Source organism: Malaclemys terrapin, chromosome 3 (assembly GCF_027887155.1).
Source record: "Malaclemys terrapin pileata isolate rMalTer1 chromosome 3, rMalTer1.hap1, whole genome shotgun sequence".
Lineage (NCBI taxonomy): Eukaryota > Metazoa > Chordata > Testudines > Emydidae > Malaclemys > Malaclemys terrapin.
Genome location: NC_071507.1, coordinates 179358129 through 179376754, shown reverse-complemented (window position 1 = coordinate 179376754; position 18626 = coordinate 179358129). Strand labels below are relative to the sequence as shown.

Sequence of the window (18626 nt, the reverse complement as noted above, 5' to 3'; positions counted from 1 at the left end):
AAACCCTAGAAGTTTTATGCTGTAGCCAGGTCAAAGGCAGACTGTTAATCTCCTCCAACCTGGGGCTCTTTAGTGAACAAATAGGTGACCCACTCCTATAAGATCAACCACAAATAGAAGAATTGAAACCTCCCTCTGAAGAAGCGATCTTCTGTGACCCTCTGCACTCTGTGGTTTCTTCTACTTTGGCATGGACCGGCTTCTAATTGGAGGACCCTTCAGGGAACCTTAAAGACCTTAAATCTACCCTATGTTTAACTTCCATTGCCTGCAGTTTTTGTTTTCAATGTCTCATTCATGCCCTGTTCTTCGTGGCTAAATGTATGGGAACATCAGTATTTTCAAGACAACTTTGACTGATGTTTTGGGCAATGTGTCTAATGGACTCGTCCAAAGGCAAAGGGGAAAGTTTTGGTTAGCCACTGGATAAAGCAATAATCAAAGCAAGGGGTAAAGAAAAGCTGCTGGCTTTATCTAGTTGTCTGAGTTAAGCCTACAGAAATTAACAGAGGGAAAGCAGCCCTTTTGTTGATTCTACTCCTCTACTAGATTTAAGAATAAAGAGAGAGCAATTCCTCTCAGCGTGTTTGGAACAGTTTACAGCTGAGAATAAGCTAGGGTTACCATACGTCCGGATTTTCCCGGACATGTCCGGCTTTTTGGGCTCCAAATCCCCGTCCGGGGGGAAAGCCCAAAAAGCCGGACATGTCCGGGAAAATCGGGACATGCCGGCCGGCGGTGCGGGTGCTCGGGGATCGGGCCGGGGGCTCGGGCCGGGCCCGCGGTGCGGTGCCTGGCCGGGGGCTCCGGGGCCGGGGGCTCCGGCGGGGCCGGGTCGGGTCGGCCGGGCCGGGGCCTCCGGCGGGGCCGGGTCGGGTCGGCGGGGCCGGGTCGGGTCGGCCGGGCCGGGGCCTCCGGCGGGGCCGGGTCGGGTCGGCCGGGCCGGGGCCTCCGGCGGGGCCGGGTCGGGTCGGCCGGGCCGGGGCCTCCGGCGGGGCCGGGTCGGGTCGGCCGGGCCGGGGCCTCCGGCGGGGGCGGGGCCGTTCGGGTCGGCCGGGCCGGGGCCTCCGGCGGGGCCGGTCGGGTCGGGGCCTCCGGCGGGGCCGGTCGGGTCGGCAGGGCCGGGGGCTCCGGCGGGGGGATCGGGGGCGCCAGCCGGGCCGGGGACTCGGGGGCCGGGCCGGCGGTGCCAGGCCGGGCCGGGGGTGGTGGGCCGGGGCCGGCACCCCAGGGCCGGGGACAGCCTGGACCGCGCCTCCTCCCCCCACACTCCCCCTTACCTGCTTCAGGCTTCCCGCGACTCAAATGTTCGCGGGAAGCAGGGGAGGGGGCGGAGACTTTGGGGAGGGGGCGGAGTTGGGGCGGGGCTGGGGGCGGGGCCGGGCCCCCGTGGAGTGTCCTCCTTTGGGAGGCACAAAATATGGTAACCCTAAATAAGCAGCCTTTTGGATCTTTTATTAGGTAGAAAACTGGCCCCTAACAGTGCTTTCCTCATTGAAGGCAACTTAATGTCCAAGATGAATAGCTGATCCTGTCTCTGAAGGAGTGGGAGTTTAACAGCAGAGCTTTTCAGGCAGTGTTCCAGTAATGGGAGATTCCACAGTTTGATTTGTTTCAAACAACAACAGGAAGTTGGATCTTTTTTGCTCCAGAAAGCGAGCCCTTTTTTAGTGGGATTGTTATATGGTGTGATGTGTTCTCTTCCCTTTTTAACTCCAGTAGACACGAAGATGAAGGTCAGGACCAGTGTCCTCTTAATTGCCTTGCCTGAAGCTATTGACTGTTGGAAATGCTAATTTGAATTCCTTGGAGGTTCTCTCTTCGCGGAGTCCTTCTGGTTTTTACTTAGGAAGCAGGGATCAGTATTGTCTGTCCCCAAAAATGTGCCCTCCATTGGAACTGGAGCAGGAGTAGTATTCTGCAGAAGGTCTCCTCTGTTCCTTAGTCCTAGGGTGTTACATTGCAGCACGTGTCAGAAGGATTCAAATGCTGGAGTGTTTCTGTTACACTTACAACTGGAGCAGTCCTGGTGCGGAGTTTGGCATATAAAATATGTCTGTCAGACTTCTCTAGTAAGAGAAAATATCTTTTTAAAATGCCTGAATATGTATTTATAGGAATATGTATTGTTAAAAACATATATTCACATGCATGTACTTGAATAACATATGCTTTTTCTGCTTGGGAGAGAAAATTAGCAGTAAATTTAACTGCAGTACTAAGGTTCCTAGGGAAGTTTGGTACTTTCTTGAACACATGTTGAACCAAGGGATGTAATGTAGTCCCAGTTAATTTTCCTTAGATTTCTAATGTAGTAGATGCTCAGTATAAAATGAGAATCGTTGTGAATGCACTTTTATCTTTTCACTTGTAACTTTCTTACAATCTGACACTTGACATTTGCAAGGTATATGTGGTTTCTATTTTAAATAGAAAATTTGAAATATTAAGTGTGATTTATGTTTATGAACAGTGTAATTACTTTTGATACCAGTTACCCCAAAAAGTGAGACATTCATTTAAATAGAATTGTTAAAACATACTTTGTAAACCAAGTTCCTTTCTAAAATCTTGTAAACAAAATCTTATACATGTTTCTATCAATAAATGTGTCATAATTATTGTAAAGTTCTGAGGATTAAAGGAATTTTCTGCTTCTTAACTGATAATGCTTCCATGTTAGTGCAGAAATAAAATGTGTTTTTTATTTCCTGCTGCTGCTAATCTGTTCATTTTCTAATTTAAAACAGGTAGTGGCATATACTTTTGTTTAAACTACACTCTTTTGCTTCTTGTAAAATGTATTGGTGGGTATTTATTCATAGTACTCTAAGCTAATTGTTTAGACCATAATGGTTTACTTAAGTTTACAGTTTATCTGGGAAGCGTTCCAGTTAAAACTCTAGACTTGTTCTACCAATATTAGTAGAGACTAAAATTGCATTGTAGTCTGTGATCTGAAACTTTCTGTATTCACTTGCTATATTCTGGACCATTGTCAGAAAGCTTTACTAAACTGGTGGATCAGTTAAAATTAAGATTTTTGATCAATATCTTCTGATTTGTCAGCATTAGAAAGGAATACTTTGTACAACTTGAAACCTGAACATTAGTTTCTCTTTTTTCAACTCTACTTCTAGTTTTCATTTTTATTTATTTATTTTATTTTATTTTATTTTATTTTATTTTGGTCTGCTTAGTAAAATCAGTTTGGTTGTTTGGGAAGCCTTCAACTAAGTTAATACAGCCAGTTACCTATGTGGGAAAGTAATAATCAGCTTTCCTGTGTCCATCTGCTGAAGCCTGTTGTATGATACGCTATTGGAAACCTTGGAGAAACCAAATTAACAGGAAAGAAATTACCCTTAATACTGTTTACATATGTATTTAACATTTTTAATTTCAGACTCTGTGCATCTTTATGCTTGTCTACTCTTTTGAGAGCAATGCCAAATCAAAAATTAAAACCAACTAAGGAATTTATAAATATATAGTGACATTTGGCTCAGGACAGGTTATATTAGATGACTGAATCTTCTGTGATTGCACTGTCACAGCAAAAGTAGACCTAAAATTTGTTATATATTGCTGGAGTCTGAGGACAAAAATGGCAGCAGATGAGCTGTGGGAGGAGACAAATGGTGACATTTAATAGAAATGGAAATAATATTTAATAGAAGTATTTCTAGCAAAGTACATATATAATTTTTTAGTCTTTATTGCTAACTAACACTGTAATATTGGAAATATGAATTATCTATAAAGCCCGTGTTCAACAAGTAAGTTATGAATCTACTGTTGCTTCTCTTTCTTCTCGCCCCTCTCCTCCAGTTTGTTTACTTTGTTCATGTTGAATTTCATTTTAAACTAAGTTGTAAGCTCTTTAGGGCAGAAGCTGTATCTCTTTATGTGTACACTGCCTAAGAGGATGCTAATCCCTGAGTCGTGACCGTATGTGCTACTGTACTATAAATGGTAATCAGGATGTTTCCCCCCAATAGTCAAATAAATAAATAAATAAAAATCCCTGAAAAAATGTTTTAAATATTGTCCCGTTGCAATATCTGCGAGAAGAACCAAATTTCACTGAAACCTATTACACCTCTACCCCAATATAACACAAATTCGGATATAACGCGGTAAAGCAGCGGGGAGCCCCAGGCCCTTTAAAGCACCGCCTGAACCCCGCTGCTTTACCGCGTTATATCCGAATTCATGTGGAGCCCCGGGCCCTTTAAATTGCCGCACGAGCCCCGTTGCTGGAGCTCTGGTGGTGATTTAAAAGGCCCGGGGCTCCTCGCAGTGGCTAGAGCACCGGGCCCTTTATAAATCACCGCTGGGGAAGCCGGTCCAGTCCGGCACAGCGTACCAGCTCTTGCCAGTATGCCGTACCGGACCGTAACCGATATGACATGGTCTCACCTATAAGGCAGTCAGTTTTTTTTGGCTCCCGAGGACCGCGTTATATCGGGGTAGAGGTGTATCTACGTTACATGGTTTAAATGTCTAAATATGTATTTACTTGTAGATGATGACTACGTTCAGATATATTTAAATACATTTATTTTTAGTCACAAGTCTAAACTACCATACAGTTAAAACTCAAATAATGTAATCTGCAAACAACTATTAACATTTCAAATAGTCTTCCAGAACAATAAAACCTCCCAACAGTACATGTTGCCGGGATTAGAGCCCCCTCCATCATTTCCTTCACGTACCGCTACTTACTGTTTTGCTTCAGGAACATCCTAGTACAGAGGTGGGCAAACTTTTTGGCTCGAGGGCCACATCTGAGAATGGATATTGTATGGTGGGCCATGAATGCTCCCAAAATTGGGGGCTGGGGTATGGGAGGGGGTGAGGGCTCCGGCTGGGGTGCGGGCTCTGGGGTGCAGGAGGAGGCTCCGGGCTGGGATCGAGGGGTTTGGGGCGTGGGACGAGGATCAGGGCTGGGATAGGGGTTTGGGGCCCGGGAAGGGTCAGGGGTGCAGGCTCCGGGTGGCACTTACCTCAAGTAGGTCCCAGAAGCAGCGGCACATGCCCCTCTTGCTCCTATGCAGAGGCGCGGCGCGTTGCCTCGTCTGCAGGGGCTGCCCCTGCAGCTCCCATTGGCTGCGGTTGCCAGCCAATGGGAGCTGCAGGAGCCACGCGGCGGAGCAAGCCCCTGACCCTGCTCCCCAGCAGGAGCTTGAGGGCCTGATTAAAATGTCTGAAGGGCCAGATGTGGGCCCCAGAGCCCACCCCTGTCCTAGAAGAACAAATGAGACTTCCAAAGTGTCCTGATAGTAATTTAAAATCAGGTTTTGGTGAGCCAAGTTGTGAAATTAATTCTAGAGCTCAGGATTCCACATAAATACCCGACCACCTTTCCTGTCCTGTTGCTGCTATATGGCTGTTAGCCTGATTTCTAATAGTAGCTGCCACAACATGGAGAGACGTAATCACTCCAGCAGGTCCAAAACCATTGAAAAGTATGTTAGGTATGTTATGGTCTCGTGTATAAATCCATACCAGGGAATATTATAAGGTTTTAATCAGTTAAAAAGCCATTGGATTATTAGTTCAAGTATACATACATTTTAAAAGTGCATATTCTATTTTTAGGAGTTTATAGTTTCAGTAGTTGTGCTTCTAAATCACCTAGATGATTTTGTTTTCTAGATTAGTTATGAATTGAAAACACTAAAAATGTAATTGATATTGTACATGGTGGCACTATGAAAAGATGTTTTGGCGTCTGCCAACTCTTGTTCTGGTTTAATCAGGTAATGTATCATATGGATTTTTTTTCCTTGGGGCAGCGTAGCACTTAACAGACAAAATTCTTTGTTTATAAAGGGAGATTCATTATGGTAAAATTAACACAAAAGTCTAATTCTTGGTTTAAAATTGTCTTCCACAAATCAAGGCAAAAATATATAAAATGTCATTTCTTACTAACACTTTCTTTACAGTTCTAGTTTTTTCTCAACCTTTTCTGGTTCCTGGTATCATTTTCTGTCATGTCCACAATTCAAGTTAGGGATTAGGGGGTATGGAATCTGTTCTTGTTTACCCCATTTTTTATGGAGTTTAAATTCAACCAGTTTAAATTGAAGCCAATCTACATTCACTTGCTAATATGTATTTAATCGGTCTCTGCCAAGTTTGATGTTTGCCCAAATAGTGTTGTGGTTTGCTTTTTTGGAGGGACATTATTGCTCATAGTTTGGCGGGGCCTAAATCTGAGTAGGCCAGGCCATTCAACTGAACAGGGTTGATGTAGGCATAAACCCCAAACAGGCTCAACCAGCCATTATAACTTTAGAATTAAGTGCCAATACAGGTGGGGCCAGATTCTGTGCTGATTTCAATGGGATTACTTGAAATATATATTAGCAGAGAATTTCACTGGCGGTTTTGTGGCTTCTGTTTTCTCCCCAGTTGTCTTTGTCAGAGTGAACAATGCATATGTTTAGGTCTTTCTTTTGTTTCCAAGGCTTTCCCTTAGTTATTTTTTCCTCCATTTATTTAGGTCTTCAAACTGTACAAGATGCCTGCTTAGAAGGCAAAATTGAGGGCTGCTTTCAAAGTGGATTCCTAGGGGCTAACTGTTCTGGGAAATCCTCTCTTCTGATGCAGGAGAATGCTGAAAAAACCTTTTTAATTTAGATTTGTCTGCTGGAGAAATGCAATATAAAGAGTGTTTAAGCGAATTTACATAAGTAGATCTTTTTTGATAGGACTGGGTTTGCCTTTGCTTTTGCCAACAATGTATGTGTTTCGTTCCTGCTATTTTTAGTTCTGATGGCTTTAAACCTTTTGTAATAACAGAAAGAGGAAGTGAACAGTGAAATCACTTTAATAACATATTTCCTGGTAGGAATGACTTATCTATGAGGCCTAGACAGAGGATGTCATTTCCTGGATTACTTATCTTCAGTTTGGATGGTCTGTTTTACTGTATAATCTTTTGACCCATGCATGTTCATCAATGTTCATAAATGTAATACAAATTTACTGCTCTTAGGTGAAATATGCCTTTCAGCAACAGTTTAGAACTTAAAACATCTGTTGGTCAAGTATTAAAATATAGAGAGGTCTTTCATACAAGAAAACATGTATTTGAAATGCCTCATATTTAATGTTTTCGTGAACCTTAATATTTGCTTTCTTTGAAAGAACTTTTACAAGATTCTTTCTACCACTTCTCCCAGGAATAAAGCAAAAACACAGAAATATTGGTCTTTGGGTTTGTTTTTAGCTTCTACTTTTATTAAAAAAAAAAAAAAAAAAAAACTTTTTATAAATATCACCTAAAACAAACACGCAACTTCAAGGATAAACTTTAGACTTGGAAATGCTGCTTGTTTTCACCAGCCCTGATTTTGTTGTTGCACTTTGTGAATGATAGACATCAGAAATTAGTAAGATTTCTAGTGATCTGGGATGGACCTAAGTGGCATAATTTTCATCTCAATTTCTATGACTGTTCATTGGCCGCTACATGTAAAAGCTGTTTAAATTTTTATGGACAGAATTTGGGGAAAGCTGGGAGAAGAAAGAGCTAATCGTACATTTGGCATAATTAAAGTGATACAATTTTACAATCTTCATAAAATATAGGAATTGGTGGGTTGAAGAGAAGACTCCTTGACATAAGTGTAAAGGTTTGGCCACTCATGAGCGCCTCTTGCATGCCTGTTTTTTTTTTTTTTGTTTTTTTGTTTTTTTGTTTTTTGATGCCCTCTGCTGGCAGTTTCTCTTTTTAGCTGGGTTTTCAGTGACTCAGCCCCTAAAGCCAAGTCACACGGAGTCTGTTTGTGAAACAAATGGAAAGCAAACCTCTTCCAGGGTAGCACAGTCCAGCAAAAGGTTGGCCCCTCCCCGAAGTCCTGAGTCCTGTCTCTGGGCCTGTTTAAACACTTGCCCCCTTCTCAATTGCCAACCAAAACTTGTTGCCTCCTTGGCCACTCTGCCTGTTGGGGGACCCAGGCCCGCCCATTACTCTGGGTCCCAACCCAGGGACCCTACAACTAGCAGCCACCTGGTGCTTCCTTCACTATTATCTATTGCTGCATTGCCTGGGTTGCTTCCCACTCTGTCCCATCGGCTTCTTGTGTCCTCTGCCTGTTCTTCGTTTAAGCAGCGTCTCCCAGGCCTCCTTGCCTAGAGAGTCGGTAATAATCTCTGCCCTCTTCTCTCAGGATTCTTTCTCACAGGCTCCTTTACTTGGTGAGCTTATAACAAGTTTCTCACCCTTGTTGGGGCTCTTTCTCCCAGGCCTCTGTGCCTGGAGAGCTTCAGAGTCTACCTCTGCTAAGGCAGGGTTTCTCTGTAGTCTCTGTACCTGACTAAGTGGGTATTCACCCACGAAAGCTTATGCTCCAATACATCTGTTAGTCTTAAAGGTGCCACAGAACTCTCTGTTGCTCTGTACCTGTGGAATCTCCCAGCCTTCCACTCCTCCAGGTCCCAGCCAGCTACTGCTCTGTCCAGCTGCTGCAGTTTCCTCAGTCACTCAGGAACAGGGTCTTTCCTTGAGCCTTCTAGGCTCTGATTGGCTGCCTCCCGTGCAATCTCTTTAGGTCGTGCCGAGGACCCCACTCTACTGCCTTTTTTCTGGGGCGGAGTGTTGTAGGAGCACAAGGCCATCTGGAGGACCTGAAAGGGCCTGGTACACCCTATCACCGTAAGACATTTTAACAATGTCACGGTGTGATGTTGATAACTTACATTTAACTGTTACAACTGTGTGGACCTTCTGGTACAGTGTCACTAAAATGTATAATTTGATGCCTTTTTTCCCCCCTGGACCTATAAATAGGATATAAATTGAACATGCTAATCCATTCATTTAAAAAAAAAACCCAAAAATATAATGCAAAAAGACCTTGCAGTTCGTAAATAGCCGGAAGTAATTTTCAATTCTCTTCCAGCTTGTACAGATTCTGGAGTAGTAGTTTAAAAAAAAAAAAAAAATTACAGTGACTATGACAGACTGACAATATCCTGGATAAACCTTATGGAATTAAGAGAAACTTCTTAAGCTAAACCTTATTGAATTAGGGTTAATATCTTTGGGGCCCATTGTATTAAAAATGTAATTGTATATGTGGTGTTATGGAATTATATGTACCTTCTCTAGATGGAGGGGGTTGCTAATATACTTTCTCTGTTATCAGCCCTTTGAAGCCAACCCCCAGAGGGGTATGCATATGCTAGTGCAAACTTGATTCTCCAGGAACCAACAGACAAAGGATTTTTGGATATATAGCCTGGTTTTAAAGTGGCTCAGGCCTTCTTCCTGATCCAGCAAATAGACAGGACCTCTGGTCCCCGGAGGGCCCCAATCCTTAGGGTAGGATGGAAAGACTGGGGCTACTGAAGCCCCATAAGACTGTATGCTTGTTCTGAGCTGGAGCTGTGATGAACTTGTGATCACAAAGGAAAATCCTTGGGTGAGGATTTGGAGGACTGCGCCTGTCAGAGCCCATGGTAGAGTTGGGGTGTTCTCTGGTAAGCTTATTAGCATGAGTGTAGGTTCTTTTATTGTTTTTGGTATGTTTTCTCTGTCATGCTTTTACCTTTTTAAGGATAAAATAGGCTTGTATAAAAAGTGCTTTGTGGGTAACTTATAATTGTAGCAATTCAGCCTTTTAATTGTCTCTTAAGAGAAAGCAAGTAGATATGCTTGAGCAACCCAGCCTGTCTCTGCTGGGAATAACACAGTGAAGCCAGGGAACAGTGTAGCCTACAAATACCCCAGGCAAATGGGAGTGAGATGCCAATCTCCACGCAGGAGAGGCAATGACTGGGGAGTTGGAAACGTGCGAGTGGGTGCCTTTGGTGGACCACTGAAGGGAAATACAAGTGCAGTTACTGTGAACTGGGACAGTGACAGTAAATGGAGAGCAAGTAGGAGATATGGATCCATACAGGGAGCAGTGGAGTTAGGAGGACCGTTAGTGTTTGGGAAAAGAGCCTGTTTTACTGTTGAGTCTATGCAGGTACATATAGTAACTAACATCCCTGATCTGTATCTAAGATCAGGCTCAATTATGGATCTGTAGTCAATTGAGGGCTTCTGAGGAATGACAAAATCAGATGATGGTTGAGTTTTACAGCATCATCAGAACCTCCTTATGGAATTGTAGCCCTATTGTTTGTATTGTTGGTAGTCCTTAGTAGCCAATCACTGTGGTACACAATTGCAATTGGGGCCCCATTGTGCTGGATTCTATAAAACGGTAGTGACAGTCCCCCATCTGCACTTAGATCATCAGTTCCACTTCTTAACTTCACCTGTATTCTTTTCACATTACGCATTCTGAACAGCCTTAAATCTGACTGTTTATTGGTTATGTTTTTGTTTTGCTGAGTAGTTTAAGGTGGTTTGTTTTATAAACTACATTGCACATGGTTAATGTTGATTCAGATAAGATTGGCATCTCACTCCCATTTGACTGGGGTATTTGTAGGCTACACTGTTCCCTGGCTTCACTGTGTTATTCCCAGCAGAGACAGGCTGGGTTGCTCAAGCATACCTACTAACAGCACGATTAATTGTACGATTAATTTTTTTAATCAATGTTTAATCACTTGACAGCCCTAATAATCACATTTTCTGGACCAAAAATCTGGCCTAACTCATGAATTTATGCTAGTGAGGAGGAATGTGTGTTCTTTTGTATATGTATCTCTGTTGTAGCACAAATCTTTCATTATGCTTATCTTGAGGACCATATTGGTCCTACCTTTTGGCTCTTTCCCACCTGATAAATATTTCCCCTCAGCTCTCCTGCCTGCTTCTGTGGATGGGGGATTTGGATGACCTCTGATTCTTCTAAATACATGAAACTTCCGTTAACAGTTTCTTTGTTTCTTCATGATTGGACAATTTATGTATTTTTGGAGACAGCCTTTTGAACTTTGGTTTCTAAGAGGAGGAATCCAGTTAATATGGTTTCTTTGGAGGAGAAATATTGCATTTTTCCTTCTCTGAAGATATCATTGGACTAGATTCTCACTCACCTGTCCTACTTCCCATCAGTGTTGATAAGGGAAAGAAATATTTTCAATAACTAAACTTTTTTTAATAGTCTCTTTCTGTTCTATAAATATTCTTTGGACTTCTATTATACTTAGATTTTGGGGAACTCTTTGCTTCCCATTCATAAAAGTTACTGAAACCAGTTATTCTGTACAGAGGCATTGGCAATTTATTTCAGAATGAGGATTGTCTTACTGTGCCTCAAAGAATGAAAATGTTTTAAGATGTAGGGAAGTTCTGGCTTGTCTTGTCCTAGGGAGTCTGGATTCAAGATCAGAAATCTAGTGAAATGATCTCTTTAGTGAGGGAGAATTCTAAAACACATGCTGCTGCCCTTGTGCCTGTGCAGTCCTTTTGTGTTCATTAAGATAACTATATTTGTATAATGGAATTGTAGTCTGTGCTTGAGTAATATAGAACCATACTAATTACAATAGTTTTAAGACAGAGGTTAATTTTGAAATTCTAGAAGCATGTTTACAATTAAGTTATTTTTATTTCTTTACAGGATGGCCTGAATTCTTTGGTCCTTGATCTGGATTTTCCAGCACTGAGGAAAAACAAGAACATAGATAATTTCTTAAATAGATGTAAGTTGCACTTAAACATGTTTGATGTCTTGATTGCACTATAACAGTCTTGGAAGCTGAATGCGCAGAAATACTATACATTACTTACGTGCACTTTGCTAATCACCACAAAACAGAGCTTGCACTCTAAAAACAGCATTCCCTTCTCAGTAGATACTTGAGATCGCATTGCTGTTGTGAGGTTTCATTACTAAAATGTAATTACTATGTCACAGGGTCTGCACAGGTTTCTGCCTCTCGCCCTGTGCTGAGGCTGGTAAAATAAGAGTTCTCACGCCGTCTTCTCGTGTTTCACCCTGGTGCTTTATTTTACAGTGCCACTGTGCAATCCCCTTTATCCCCCAACAGTTATCCCCTTTCTAACCCATTCCAGGGTCTCTTGGCCCTTGAGGCTCCCTTCCTGTGGTGAGGAGATAGAGCTGAAGCCTCCTGTCCTCTCCCAGGCTAGCCTCCCAACTGAGTTTTGTTCAGAGCTTTTATAGCCCTCCCAGCCTTCAGCCCAGCTGTTGCTGCTTAGCTCAGTCTATTGCAGTGAGCCAGCCCTCATTAGGGCCTGCAGCTGGGCTCCCTGCTGGCTGTTTTGAGCCTCTGCCCCGGCCTCTCTGCCTGAAAGTAGGGCCTAGCCAGCATTTTAGCAGGGCATTCAAGGGGTTTCAACCCTGCCCCACCACATACTCTTACAAATGTATTGCAAAGTATTTATTAATATACTGATCAATACTAAAGTATTATCAATAATTAAAACAATACTAGTCAAATGAGTATTTTTATGATGCATTATCTTTACTTTATTTTATCTTTTGCTTAAGTACCAATTTCAAAATTCAGTAATTCACAAGTCTTACAGTTGTTAGTGAGGTTCTATTATAATCTGCAAAAAAAAAAGTATGTAATTACTCAAAATGGCATACACTGTCTTGTACATTTTTAATAAAACTATACTTTTAATTCAGAAAAGTCCTTCTAACACATCTTAAATGGATTTTAAAGTATGGCCGTTTAGTTGCAATATTTGTTTTAGGTGCATCTTTGCCATGTAAATAACAAATTTAATATGACTCTTTGTTAAGCCACTTCAAAACATAGCTGTTGTCTATGCAAGGAAAATTTTCCTAAAAATTCAGTCTTGTTTTAAAACCAATTGGAGCTACAGTATAGACAAAGCTGTGCTAGCTGATGCGGTTTTTATAACTAGCTTAGTTAAAACTGCTTTCTAAACTAGAACTCAAGCTTGTTGGGGGAGGGGGAATTTGCAATTACTCAGGGGATATCCACTCCTTTCAAATGTTAGTGTCCTGTAAAAGCATGCATAAGCCAGGGAGTAAAAGCAGGAACCATAACTCCAGTCTGGGGAGCAAAAATTCCTTTGGTTATCTGTCCCTTAAGGGTAGTATGGCCTAATGGTCTGCCTACCCCATTATGTGGCATGTCCCTTTAAGAGATTGAAAGATCTGATTATATATACAAGGATCTGGGAGACACTTGGAGAAAGGAAGCAGTCCTGGGGGTAAGAAGCTTTCAGGAGGAAATCATATTACTGTTTCTTTAAGGACTTATGGCTGGGAGCTTTGCAGAGAGGGTGGGGCAAGGCTCCCCTCTCACACAACCAATTGAGAATGACCTGGGAGAAAGGGACTAGCATAAAGGTGGCCTCCTCTCTCATGGCAGAACAAATGCCAGGAGATACTAGCAGTGAAAGGCTGGCTTGCGGAGCAACATGAATGCTAATTAAGGAAAAGGGACTAGCTGGGGTAGAAGCTGGTAAAGGCCCCCCAGTTGCCTAATATACAACTCAGCTCCAGAGAGGAGACCTGAGAGCTCCTAGAAAAATCTGACTAACAGAACCCAGCTCCATGGAGGAGAGCTGGGGAGACTCCTGGGTAGGGAGAAAGTAATACAGCCCCATTCTAAAAAGAGATGGGGATTCCTGCTTAAGGAAGGACTGGAAAGGGGCAACCCCGAGAAAGAACCACGAAGGGTTCCTGGACCAGAGAACAGTCTCTGTTGTGAAAGAAACATATTCAGTAGTATGTCTAACCACTTGATGGCTATTGAACCTCACAGGTACATCCTAGCAGATTGTACCTGCTATGCTGCTGAATGTACTAGATATTTTAACATTTCACCCTTATCAAAAGAATGTTAGTGGATAGTAGCAGCACAGCAGGTGGCAGAGAAGTGAAAGTTTGAAAGGTTTAAGGTTGTCGTGTTGGGTCTTTAACTGCTAAAATGTTTCTGGAGGCTTGAAAAGTGTATGTTTTTAAGGCATTAGGTAAAATACAACTGAAATCAGAATAGTACTAGTTTTCACAGTTAAGAGGAGATGATAATTCAACTGTTTACGAAGAAATACAAAAAGACTGCAATTATGGCTTTTAATTCTGATCAAATGGTTTAAAGACAATGTAGAAGTTAGTTGACAATTTTAACATTTGTGTTCAAATGGCTTGTCTTTATGTCTGGATGACAAATATTACCAGAGCTATTCGCACACTGCTACAGATCTGTCTTTATGACCTCATTCTTTAAACTTGTTTTAGATGAGAAAATTGTGGAAAAAATTCGAGCTTTACAAATGAAAGCTGAAGACTATGATGTTGTTAAGGTGATTGGAAGAGGTGCTTTTGGAGAAGTACAGTTGGTAAGAATGTCTACTCATCATCTGATTACTACTTGTCAGCTAGATTTATTGCACCAGCTAGATACTCTTAGTGCCACACTTTTAATGGAAAGTATGCACATTTTCAAACATGGATATAGTTTTTTTAATTCTCTGCTTGTTGTAATTTAGTATCAATTTCCTTGTTAAATATAAACTTTGTGGCATAAAGAAATCCAAGGGAATTAAATGTTCGCAATATATCCTTAACACTCTTTCCTGGGCTGAAGCTTAGTAGTGTATTGAAGATTATAAAATGAGACCTCTAAAATAGTTAACCATAATTGTGCATTGCAAGGGAAAGAATTGAAAAGCTGTTTCCCTTACCTAGGGCAGCTTCAGAGTATTTAGCTTGCACAAATGGTCACTATAGTGTAATAATATCAGGAAACCTCCTTTGTTGGTAAACTGTCAATAGCGCAACAAGAAGGCTTTCCCCACCGTTCTCTCTTGCTCTTGGTACGTGGGACAACAGTTTTATAATGCATTCAATTAATATTATTTACATACAAGGTTTTTATTCCAAATTGCTGCTATTAATTTTTAGAGGGTCCTGTGGCACCTTAGAGACTAACAGAAGTACTGGGAGCATAAGCTTTCGTGGGTAAGAACCTCACTTCTTCAGATGCAAGTAATGGAAATCTCCAGAGGCAGGTATATATCAGTGTGGAGATAACGAGGTTAGTTCAATCAGGGAGGGTGAAGTGCTCTGCTAGCAGTTGAGGTGTGAACACCAAGAGAGGAGAAACTGCTTCTGTAGTTGGATAGCCATTCACAGTCTTTGTTTAATCCTGATCTGATGGTGTCAAATTTGCAAATGAACTGGAGCTCAGCAGTTTCTCTTTGGAGTCTGGTCCTGAAGTTTTTTTGCTGTAAGATGGCTACCTTTACATCTGCTATTGTGTGGCCAGGGAGGTTGAAATGTTCTCCTACAGGTTTTTGTATATTGCCATTCCTGATATCTGACTTGTGTCCATTTATCCTCTTGCGTAGTGACTGTCCAGTTTGGCCAATGTACATAGCAGAGGGGCATTGCTGGCACATAATGGTATATATAACATTGCTGGACATGCAGGTGAATGAGCCGGTGATGTTGCAGCTGATCTGGTTAGGTCCTGTGATGGTGTTGCTGGTGTAGATATGTGGGCAGAGTTGGCATCGAGGTTTGTTGCATGGGTTGGTTCCTGAGTTAGAGTTGTTATGGTGCGGTGCATGGTTGCTGGTGAGAATATGCTTAAGGTTGGCAGGTTGTCTGTGGGCGAGGACTGGCCTGCCTCCCAAGGTCTGTGAAAGTGAGGGATCATTGTCCAGGATGGGTTGTAGATCACTGATGATGCGTTGGACTGTAGGTGAGGACTGTAGGTGATGGCCAGTGGAGTTCTGTTGGTTTCTCTTCTGGGCCTGGTGCACCAAGCATTCTCAAAACTACGATACCCACACAAGGAAATAAAGAAACAAATCAACAGAGCCAGACGTGTACCCAGAAGCCTCCTGCTACAAGACAGAAACTGCTGAGCTCCAGTTCATTTGCAAATTTGACACCATCAGATCAGGATTAAACAAAGACTGTGAATGGCTATCCAACTACAGAAACAGTTTCTCCTCCCTTGGTGTTCACACCTCAACTGCTAGCAGAACACCTCACCCTCCCTGATTGAAATAACCTCGTTATCTCCACACTGAGATATACCTGCCTCTGGAGATTTCCATTACTTGCATCTGAAGAAGTGAGGTTCTTACCCACGAAAGCTTATGCTCCCAGTACTTCTGTTAGTCTCTAAGGTGCCACAGGACCCTCTGTTGCTTTTTACAGATTCAGACTAACATGGCTACCCCTCTGATATTAATTTTTGTTTCCAATTTAAAAATCCACATAGTTTGTTTTCAAGGTATATTACCCAATGTAAATACCTATTTAGGAATTTACATAAAGATGAGATTACAGAACACTTCATCTGCTGATTTGGGTCGTCGATAGTTTCCTTTACAATTGATTTTGATGTGGCCAAGGCTGCCACGTGCTGTTGTAGGATAAATCAACAATTTTAAAATTAAAAGTTGTGTGTGTGTGTGTGTGTGTGTGTGTGTGTGTGTGTGTGTGTGTGTGTGTAATATATATAAAATACCTACTTTAAATTTTATACATATGTTTTCACAGACTTCTTATTTTAAAAATTTGTTGTAAATATAATAGATGTAGGACCAGCTGGGATCTGTGTTGGAAAGTGCCTATAAATTTCAGAGCTTTGTGATAGTTGTTTTTTTCTATGAAGAAGAGGGGGAAAAAAGAATGTTTGCTCTTTGCCAAGAAGCATTGCTGTAAGTAGTTACAAAATAACACTTCAAGAAAGGATGTAGAAATACTTAGAGAAGCTACAATGAAATTAGACACTTACAGTCCATTTATAAAACTGCTAGCAGTTCCCAAGGCTGGTGAAATAATAAAAACAGAGCCAAGAAAATTATCCAGAGTATTTTAACAAATAGAATGTTGAAGAAAAAACAAGGCACACACATAAGGTTCGTGACAACTTTTGTTATTTGTATTTCTGGTTTCCCCTGCAGAAAGCTGGGTTAATTTTCAAAGAGAAATATTGTAGATTTGATATGTCTTGACCAGTAAATACACATTTGGCTTGGTTTAAAATAAATAGAAAAAGTTTTCATCCCCTATCTCTATACTTAGTAATACATGTATTGCTGTCTTAATTAGATACTGGATTCCTCATTAAAATTACTGTAACTAAAAAAAATTGTGTCGCAGTTTAAATAGAATAAAGTTTTTTGGATAGTGTCTTACATGCAAAATATGCCTAAAATGCTTTCCAAAGTGAAATAATAGTTTGGAAGATAAATGGGAGAGAGAAAATAGCAACTGTAACAACATTTGCATGACTCATGGGTAAGGCTAAGATTTTGTCACGGATATTTTTAGTAAAAGTCATGGACAGGTCACGGGCAAAACAGAAAAATTCACGGAGCCAGTGACCTGTCTCTAACTTTTACTAAAAATATCCATGACAAAATGGGGATCTGCGGATCCCCACACTACTTCAAGCAGGGCAACTGCAGGGACTAGGAGCTGCCTGTAGCAGCTGGGGGCTGCGGGGTACCCCGTCGCCTGCAGCTCCGGGCATCCCCCACTGCCCGCAGGGGCTGGGAGCTCACCCACCGGGGCCAGGAGCTTGGGTTCCTCTGCAGCAGCCCAGAACTGTCTGCCACCTCTGGTGGCCGGGTGCTCGAGGGTTCCCCTGCTGCCATCTGCTGGGAACTTGGGGTTCCTCTGCCGCGACGCCCCCAACGGCAGGGAGATGGGGGTTCCTGGCTGCCAGGAGCTGAGGTGTACCCTCACTGCCTGTGCAGCAGGGGTACCCCACAGCTTCCTGCTCCAGTGGGTGGCGAGGGGATCCTGCAGCTCCTGACCACTGAAGCTGAAGTAATGGAGGCTGCTGGAAGTCACGAATTCCGTGACTTCCACAATCTCCGTGACTAAATTGCAGCCTTACTCATGGGTAACTTGCAAGTTTGGATGTGATTCATGTGAGCCAGTGTGAAAAAGCAGTGATTTCTTGGCAAGGTCATCCCTATGTGACAATGTGAGAGTGCAGCTCTTACACACTCTACCTCTAGGTGAGCTCTGCTTGGCTTCAGCAGAGTTAACGAAGAGCCCACAAAATATAAGCATTGCAGGAATGACTGTCTATCATCAGGTCTTTAAAGATGCACCCTGGTATTGAATAATCTGTCTGCTCTCAGTGGTAGAAGAAGAGAAACTACATCTTAAGGCCCACTTGACAGAAGAGGACCTGCTGCAAATAATTTTATAAGGAGGAAACTCTCCCGGTATGCCTCCATTCAGTCTGCCTTCCACTACCGATTCCCATATCAAGTGTTATTTTGCAATACTTCCAATAGAGATTTTTTTTGTTTTGCTTGACCATAGAAACGGGAAGTGCTTAGGAGAGATGCTATAGGTATGTACTTGGTTCATGGACTAACAGAGAAAACCAGAGTGCAAATGGGCTAGTGTGTACAGTCCTTCCTCCATCAGACAGGAGGAAGAAGGAAAAGAATGTTGTAATGTGTGTTAACATTCATAATATGTTCAGATAAAAATGCATGTGTTTTTGAGCTGCCATTGGTTTCAGCAAACGCCCCAGAAGAAGGCCTAAAATAATTGTTGGGGGTGGAGGGAGGGAATTTTGACACACTCAGATTTACATAGATCTTTTTATACATTTCATTCCAACTTAAAATAGATTCATAGATTCATAGATTATAGGACTGGAAGGGACCTCGAGAGATCATCGAGTCCAGTCCCCTGCCCACATGGCAGGACCAA

The 18626-nt window shown here is 42.2% G+C and overlaps 1 protein-coding gene across 5 annotated transcripts in view; it reads left to right on the top strand.

Annotated features, from left to right (window-relative positions):
- The window catches only part of ROCK2 (Rho associated coiled-coil containing protein kinase 2), a 156696-nt gene that overhangs the window by 61160 nt on the left and 76910 nt on the right, over positions 1-18626 (top strand). For all 5 annotated transcript variants that reach the window (XM_054022708.1, XM_054022705.1, XM_054022706.1 and 2 more), the window contains exons 2-3: positions 11544-11625; positions 14166-14266. In XM_054022708.1, coding sequence (XP_053878683.1) covers positions 11544-11625; positions 14166-14266 — 183 coding nt within the window. The remainder of the gene's footprint in view (positions 1-11543; positions 11626-14165; positions 14267-18626) is intronic.